The following is an 8,404-nucleotide window of genomic DNA, read 5'->3' as shown; positions in this document are numbered from 1 at the left end:
TTCCAGCTTTAGGCCAAAGCTCTTGGATTTCAAACTCAGGCTAAATTCTTCCTCTTGGCCTGCCTCTCTCCCTTTAGATAAATAATCAAACCATCCCACCCCTAGAGTCAAAATGGCATTTCATCCCGTTACATCATCCAGAAAATGTTATTCAGTTTACAGGAAGAGAGAGAGTAGGAAAGAAAGAAAGAAAGAAAGACAAACCCTTGAGCGTTATTTGATCCCAATCAAACTTTGCACGCTCTTATGCCTTTAAATTATAGTCTGACCCAATGCTAAATTGCTTGCCGCTTGGATGCGCGAGTCCAGTGAAAATCCTACTTGGTGGTGATGGTAGGTGGGGGTGGAGAGTGTGAAATTCAGGTTGCTTTTTTATTGTTATTTATTGTTGCATAAAGACTGTAATTACTAACCTTGGACTGCCAGGATGCAACATAAAAATGAAAATCAGCTCTCGCTTTAAGGCTGAGCGCCTGGAACGATTCTCAAAACCCCCCCTCCCCTCCCCCCCGCGTTACCAGCAAATATATGCTCCTAATGAAGCAATGCGGGCGCATCGCTTACAATTAGAATTATGCAACTCTTCAGCAAGCAGCCATCGCTTCTCTTTCAACGAATTAGCTCCGTATTTCAGCCGCCCTGTCTCCTCGCTTTTATCGGCTCCAGCGACGCGGCGGTGACATTTCATCTTTGACAGACCCTCTCTATCCTCGCTCCAATGTGATAAAACTTTTATGGAACCACAACTAAGAAATGAAGTTTTCCCAAGCATTGTGGAAACAGAGCCGCACATTAGCCTAGGGACCATTTTATTTACACTTGGATCCAACAGCTGCCTCCTCCTCTCATTTCTCTGGCAGGGGAAATCAAATGTGCCTCCTGTCCTGTCCCTCCGCCCCAAGTTTTATTTAGTGATTTAATTTCACTTTAGTTTTAAGGTTTGACCTGAGAAGTCTAGGCCTCGGGTTTTTTTTTTTTTTTTTTTAAGATTAATCATTTTCCTTTGTTTTCATTTTAGACCCAATGGTGGTTGGGCTTCGGGTCACGTGACGGCTTCTTTGTAGCTCCGGAAGAGGACTGTGAAGTTTAGGTTGCGTAGAAGAAACAGCAATCCGGCCAGATTTTGTTGTTGGTGGGGGGAGAGAAGGGCCGAGGTAGTGGCCAAAAGAGGAACTGGCAAAGGTCAATGAGAAACGAAGGCAAAGAGGCCGGACAGAAAGACCTACAGAGAGCGCCCATGAGCCTCCCCCCAACTTGTTACTTAAACCTTAGCAAAAGAAGTTGGCAGAATGTTCCAGACTAGTGTGAGTGAGAGAAACTGGATTTAAGCCTGAGACACAGGAAAGGGGTGGGAGGGCCTGATCCCTGGAGAAAAGGGCGGGCGAGAAGAGGGTCCTGCCCTTCGTCCACTTGGAGGACATTTGGCAGTGAGCAGCTTGGATCTGCTAGCTAAACGGGACCAGCAGGACAAGATAAAATTGGTAACAGAAAGTTTATTCAAGAATTGTTCCACAGACAATTCTTTTAAGTGAGGAAAAAAGTACCAAGAACAAAGAAAGTTCCAAGAGAGAATAACTCTAATTCTACTAATTCAGGACTATACAGTGACCATTAGGAGCTGAGTTCATGCCTTTTCAACTAATTACAATTGCTCATAAGGACGAGTTTAACATAAACCTACAGCTCTTTTCTAGAGTACAATAATAACTAAAATAGCTGGGTTTACATGACAGGAAACACATGTCCTTTATAACAAGTAAATACTAAAAAAGTACATTTTTTCCTTTTTTTCCCTCATAAATACATACTGTAGGGGATAAATAATACAAAAAGAAAATATTTTAACAGGCTATAACCAATAAATATATATGAAAATGTTCACTAGAACACACGCTTTTTGAGCGATGCTGGGCTCCTGCAGGCCCAGACATCTCTCACAGTTGTTTTTATATCCATTAAAATGTAAACTCTAAGTGCAACGAAAGTGTCCTGTCAGGAGGCTGAGCTGAGGGCTCACAGGCCAAGCTGTAGCCCCTGTCTGGGACAGACAGTTTGTTCAAATATACCCTGTTTTCACGTTAAGTCAAGAGAGTAACAGAAGAAAACAAAACGTGTAGAACCTCGTGTTCCCGACTGCTTTCTGGGGAGAGGGGGATGGACCTTGAGCCCAAATAGGAGGCAGCAGAATGGGCAAGCCTTTAGTCCTGATAACTTGCCTGCCTCCAACTTTTATGTCAAAGAAAAAATATATATATATTTATAATATAGGCAGCTCTTTCAGGATCTCTCACCATCCCTGAGCCCTCTGAAAACTGTAATCTGTGGGGGCAGGCTGTAGGTGTCCTAAAACAGAAAAATACGGGGCTAGAAATGGAAGGGGTGCCAAAAAAAAAAAAAAAAAACTCAACTAAATTTGAGCAAACTTGAGGCCTCTGGGAAGAGAGGGGAGCCTGTTTTGTGCCCTTGGGTTTGAACTGTGTTTTGCTTTGCTTTTAAAGAAAATCGAAAGAGCGAGGAAAAAAAAAAAAAAATCAAGGTTTTGGGGAATTGCCCACAGAGATGGAAGGTAAGTTGGTTGGTTAGTGATGGCGTAGCCATCTAGTCTGTTTTTAAAAATGTGCTTCTCTGCCTTGTTTTCCTAACTCCTTCTGCACCCCACGTCCCAGCGTGGAATTTCAACTAACTGGTAGTGCTAGAGCCCTGGGGTTGATGGGGTCATCTCCAATCTGCTGTGGATTCCTTTCCCGATGGGTTGGCAGGCAGATGGAACAAGGGACTGAAGGACTGAAAAGCAACTTCTCAGGCCAGGGGGAGGGGAAGGGGCTCAGACGCGTTCTCCCTAGGGAGCCTCACTACTGCCTCCCTGCCTCCTCTTTCAGACCTCCCGGGCTGCCCTCCAAAGCTCCACAGCCCACCTGGCTCTCCCACCTCGCCCTCATCACCTCGCCCCTCCGTCCTCCTTTCTCTCATCACAGGTGTGTTAATTTGGGCGCTTCTTGGATTCTACCCTGAGGAGGCGGCGCATGGTGAGAGGAGAGGTCTGTGTAGGTGGGGTGGGGGTCGCAGGGTCCGTGATGCTGGCTGGGGGCCATAGGGGGCGCCCCGTTGTAGTCCAGGTTCCCGGAGGGGTGATGGGAAAGGTGGTTGAGGCCGTAGAGGGAGGGGCCGGCAGGGGGCGGCAGCGGATCCGCGTAGCCGCCCCCGCCCACGTACACCGGGCTGCCCTGCATGGTGGGCGTCCCATACGCGCCCCCGTTGGCTTGGAGGACGTGGGGCTCGTAGTCGGGCGCCGGCGTCGGGGGGTACTTCTGCGGGGCGCCGCAGCCTTTGAGAGGGGGCTGGTAATTGGAGGGCAGCGCGTAGGCATTCTGGTGGGCTTTGCCGAAGGCGGGCGGGGACGGGCTCTCGTAGCTGGGAGTCAGGGAGTGTAAGGCGTTCATGAAGCCGGCGGTGGACTGCATGGGCTGCGGGGGGCTGCCGGCCGGGGAGGGGCCCCCCGACGACGAGGCCAGCCCCTTGGCCTTCTGGTCTTTCTTGTACTTCATGCGCCGGTTTTGAAACCATATCTTGATCTGCCGCTCGCTGAGGTTCAGGAGGTTGGCCATCTCCACGCGGCGCGGCCGGCACAGGTAGCGGTTGAAGTGGAACTCCTTCTCCAGCTCCACCAGCTGTGCGCTTGTGTACGCCGTCCGCGCTCGCTTGGACGCCGCCGACCCTGGAGGGCTCTTGTCCCCTCCCCCGCCGCCGCCACCCCCGCCGCCACTACCTACTCCTCCTCCTCCTCCTCCTCCTCCACCGCCGCCGCCACCGCCGCCACCGCCGCAGCCCTCTGGCGGATCCGAGGGGGAGGGGTGGGAAGGGGAGAAAATGAAATAAAAGATAATTACTGAACACGCCGAAATTGAATGCATCGTTTCTTAATAAATCCAGGCCTGGACTCGGAGGCCCCGCCGCCCTCCCCTTCGCGTCCCCGCCTCCACTCAGTCCCCCACACCCTGCCCGTCGTATTAGCGGACACTCTATAATAGTGGCATTTATTAAGAGACCTGTTCTCCTCTCGCTGCCCCAGCTTATGAAAATTTGATCATGTCACGCAGACAGAGCTGCGTGGCCATTTATTTAGGGCTGGGTTTTCTCGCGCGCTTTCTCCTCCTTCTCCCCAATTCCAGCTCTGGGAACACATAGCGAACCCCCCACCCTTGCGGGGGGGGGATGGGTGGCTAAGGAGAAGCCTGGGCAATGTGGACGCTCACAGGTAGGGCCCCGAGGTATGGTGCGAAGGGGCCACTGTGCCAGGAGGCCGGGACCCAGGGGCCGCCTAGGCGACCGTGATTAATACCCATAGTAATCATACTTAATAATAATCAATCGCCGACGCGGCTGCGTCCTCCCAGCAGCGCCTCTCGGCTCCGTGGCCTTGCCAAAGGCTCTGAGGCCAGTGCCAGGCCTTCTGGAGCTCTGAGAAACTGATGGGAGGTGGCTGGAAAGAGTGGGGGACTGGCGAGGTCAGAGGTCATCAGGTGTGTGGGGGGTGGGAAATGCACAGCTGACACTGCCACCTGATACTGCTCCCAGCCCTGCACCCCAGACCGCCGCCTGGGCGCCCAGGGTCTGGGTGCTAGAATAACAGTGACATTCCTGGCCAGGACAAAAGCTGCGGAAGAGGAAGTCAGAGAGCTGGTACCTGTGCCGGGGGAGCTGTTTTTCAGCTTGGACGTTTGTCTCGACTCTTTCATCCAGGGGAATATCTGTTTGGTGAGGGTGGAGTTGGAGCCAGGGCCGCACTTGGGGGGACCACTTTTGCTGGGCCCGCCCGCATTATTGCTGTTGCTAGTGGTACTGGTAGGTGCGGCGCTGGGCGGGGGTGAGCCGGGCGGGGCGGGCAGGGGCTCGGGGGCCAGGCCAGGCCTCATGCAGCTGCCGTTGAGCTCCTTGCTCTTGGCATGCGGGGTGGCGTTGCCCAGGGACTGCAGCGAGCACGCTGAGCGCTGATAGTCGCCCTCCAGGTGCGTAGCCGGCTGAAAGGGGGGTTGGGGGGGACCGTCGTAGCCGAAGCCATTGCTGCCTGGGTACGAGGAGTAGCCTCCGAAGAGCGCCGCCGCGGTGTTGTCGTAGTAGGTGGCTTTCTGCATCGCTGGCCGAGGCCCGGGCAGTGGGTGGCAACTTGCAAGGGCCTGATACCCTCACGACCGGACATTGGCACCCCGGGGGTCACGTGACACGCCGGACCCCCCCCCTCCCCTTCCTGCCCCCCTCCTCCCGGGGTCTGTTCCAAGCGGCTGACCTGCGGGGCGAGAGAAGAGACACAAGGGGGAGAAGAGGATTGGGGCACGAATCCATCTTAGGAACTGAAAAGGGAACTGACATCAATAGTTTTTTCTTCTCCCAACCCCAACATCTCCAAAGCAGATACTGAGGCTACTTTCCTGACCTGAAATGGATTTTCCTTATGTTGATGCTTTAATTTTAAAGGAAAAAAGCCCACCGGTTTTCATGTCCACTTAAAAAATAAGGACAGCACTCCTCTGAAGACCGCCCAGGTGCAGAATCTTACTACAGGGACCATTGCTTTTCTCTTGCCTGCGCACTAGCCCCTGACCTCTCTTCTCCTCCTCCCTCCCCCACCTCTGGGATAGGATGCTTTCAGGCTTGGGGGGGACTAGAAGACACCAAAGTAAAAGCGTCTTCAACACTCTCCTCTGAGCAGAGTCCTTTCTGCCTCCTGCCTCTCTGCTTCTCTCCAAGTCCATCTAGATCTCTCCCACCCAAGCAGAGTCCAGCCTAGAAGACGAGCAGAGGACCTCGAAAGAGGCCAGAGGGAGCAGCAAGTTCAGCAGAGGACTTTCTGTGAAGAATCCCGTCCTTCCCTTCCCACCTGACAAAGACGATAACAACAACAGCCTGACCTAGAAACTTCCTGAAGATTTTTAACCGCCAAAGCTGGTGGAACCCAGTCTCCTCCCAGGCCCTGCTGCAGGTACCACCACCTCCACTCCGAGTCTCCTTAGCCAAGCCTGCGCCCCTGGCAGCCAGCGGCCCCTCATGGGGCCCCCAACAGAGTTGGACTGTTTCTCACTTTCCAAAGCCCGGCGGTTGGTGCTGTGACCATTTGGCCCAAGTCTCTCCTTTCCCTTTTTTTTCCTTCCAGCAGACTTCATTTTTTTTCCCCACCCTTTCCTTGACGATCTGTTTTCTTTGGCTTCTCCAAAAGAAAACTAAAAAAACGAAAGAAGGAATTGTACACATAATTGCTGGACTCTTCTACCAAGAGGCAGGGAAAGTGCTTTTTAAGAGAAAATTATTCCCTAGGAATAAAAAAAAAAAAAATCAACAAAACAATTTGAACAGTATTACACTCTGGGTTGAAAACAGAGGGTACCCGTTTACTGAGGTCATCCAAGGCAAAAAATAAAAAATAAAATAAAATAATATAATCATTATTTTTTATGTAGTTTTAAAAAATGTGCCAGGAAAATAAAGATTCCAACTGTCACAGGATTCTGTGAATTATCCTGAAATGTTGGACTGTGTCTATCCCAGTCTTTCCCAACCCCTCACCACTAAACTGGCCCTTTCCTGACGTGTGTGTTTGGAATACTGAAATCTCTTTCAGCCCAGCTGGTCAACTCCAAAGAAAACTAAAAATAGAGAAATAAAATTAAAGGCGTGCAGGTGAAGGAAGTCCCTCCCACACATAAATTCCCTTCTTAATGGCACAGATTTATACTCAAAAGGGAGCCGGGGTAGCCCTGAGTTCCTATTGGTTTCTGGAAAATACACACGGTCTGCAAAGCAGCAGGTCCTTCCAGGGAGAACTGGAGTCCAATTGCCCAGGCTGACCCAATCCCTTTATTATTATGACCATTAGCCTCTGATGGTCTCACCAAAATTAGCTTCCAAGCAGCCCCAGCTGAAGAGGGAATTAATTAACAGTCATCAGTTGAGTTTGTTATTAATAGAGAAGAAAATGAAATAAAAACGTTGGAGGGGGTTGGCTGGCTGGGCCCTAGCTTTATTTAGTTTGGATGATTGTTACAGCAATAATGATGATGGGGATGATAATATAATAATTTGACTAGACGCCTGGGGCTGAAATCCCTGACGCCCCCCTTGCAAATAAACCCCAGACCATCGCAGGACCGAGGCCAGGAGAGTGTGGGAGCCAAAGGAGCCGGAGACACGATAGGAAAGAATGGAGACTCCGCCGGCGGCGAGACAGGGCCGGGAAGGTTTGTGGACTGGGTTCACCCCTGGCTGCCGCCGCCGGGCTGTCTCGGTCGCTGCTGCCGCGGTGGCTGGCGAGGAGCGCCCAGCCGCCGGCTCTGGCCCAAGGAGGCGGGGAGAAAAACGATCAGGACTCCGAGGCGCTTAGCGGCGTCCGGTTCCAAGCGCACTGGGCTGGCCGAGGACCGAGCCCCGAAGGCAGCAGCAAGTTTGGGCGCTGAAGGTAACCGAATTAAAAGGCGCCTTGGTAACTCAGCTCCGGGACTTTGCCGGGCCGTGGTCTAGGCCGGAGGGCGCCGGGGGGCCTGGCTGCTGGGACAGTGAGAAGACGGAAGGGTGCCGAGGGGATCGGAGATGTGGGGATCCACGAGAAGAGGGGGTGGGGAGTAGTTCTACCAAGCTAAACGTGTCTATTTCCCTTCCTCCATGTTGGAAAAATGCAGGCTCCATATGGCTCCTCGGAGGGAGGGAGGGAGACGGTGGCTCCCGGCTTCCCCCCAGGGTCTGGCTGGAGGAGAGAGGTGAGCTCCCCCCAAGAACCCCACCTCGCCAGACACACCCCCCCAAGAGAGCCAGGGAGGGTAACAATGGCTGGGGAAACCCCTGGGAGAGGAGACAGGCCACCTTCCAGAATCTAAAAATATTAACGGATGGGAGAAAAATAAAAGAACAAGAAAGGATTGGAGAGAAAGATGAGGCTCTTCTTAGCAGCGGGGAAAACACAGTCCTGGAGCTGGCTGCTGAAAGAAAAGAAGGGAGAAACGGGGAGAAGCAGGAAGAGAGAGGGAGAGAGAGAGGAAGAGAGAGAGAGGGAGGGAGGGAGAGAGAGAGAGTCGCTGCGTGGAAGGAAGCTTAAAGCTTGTGAACTCTTCTTGAACCGAGATTGGAGTCATATGGGCCATAAATCATTGAGACATACTCTCCGCCATTCACAAACTGATAGCCTATTTCAGTCCAGCTTACCTTAGCCACCGACGAGGGGAGAACAGGCAGACATAATATATATTCACATCGAGCCCCAGCGCGAGCGGCAGGCGAGAAATCTCCCCTCCTTGAAGGCAAAGGAAAAAAAGACCACTGTTTAAAGCTGCGTCGCTCCCCCCCCCAATAGCCACCCCGGCTGGGGAGCCTGAGGGGCAGAGCGGCCGGAGGAGCCGCGCGGCGTCCGCTTCAATTCACT

At 52.5% G+C, this 8,404-nt stretch overlaps 1 protein-coding gene across 1 annotated transcript; it reads right to left on the bottom strand.

Annotated features, from left to right (window-relative positions):
• Positions 1-2,969: 2,969 nt before the first annotated feature.
• Positions 2,970-5,132, bottom strand: HOXB3 (homeobox B3). The gene is made up of 2 exons (XM_007941965.1): positions 4,685-5,132; positions 2,970-3,829 (listed from the first exon to the last, which is right to left on the bottom strand). The coding sequence occupies exons 1-2, from the start codon at positions 5,130-5,132 to the stop codon at positions 2,970-2,972; spliced, it is 1,308 nt and encodes a 435-aa protein (XP_007940156.1).
• Positions 5,133-8,404: the final 3,272 nt, after the last annotated feature.

The sequence above is a fragment of the Orycteropus afer genome, unplaced genomic scaffold (genome assembly GCF_000298275.1).
Source record: "Orycteropus afer afer isolate SDZICR_OR568_19922 unplaced genomic scaffold, OryAfe1.0 scaffold00085, whole genome shotgun sequence".
NCBI classification, from domain to species: domain Eukaryota; kingdom Metazoa; phylum Chordata; class Mammalia; order Tubulidentata; family Orycteropodidae; genus Orycteropus; species Orycteropus afer.
The sequence above is the reverse complement of the archived record's forward strand: the minus strand, read 5'-3'. Positions and strand labels throughout refer to the sequence as shown.

Bases quoted from the DNA above. Each gene is read 5' to 3' on its own strand.
- HOXB3 (XM_007941965.1), bottom strand. From the start codon at position 5,132: ATGCAGAAAGCCACCTACTACGACAACACCGCGGCGGCGCTCTTCGGA. The intron at 3,830-4,684 runs GTACCAGCTCTC...CGGATCCGCCAG, and splicing joins AAACAGCTCCCCCGGCACAG to AGGGCTGCGGCGGTGGCGGC.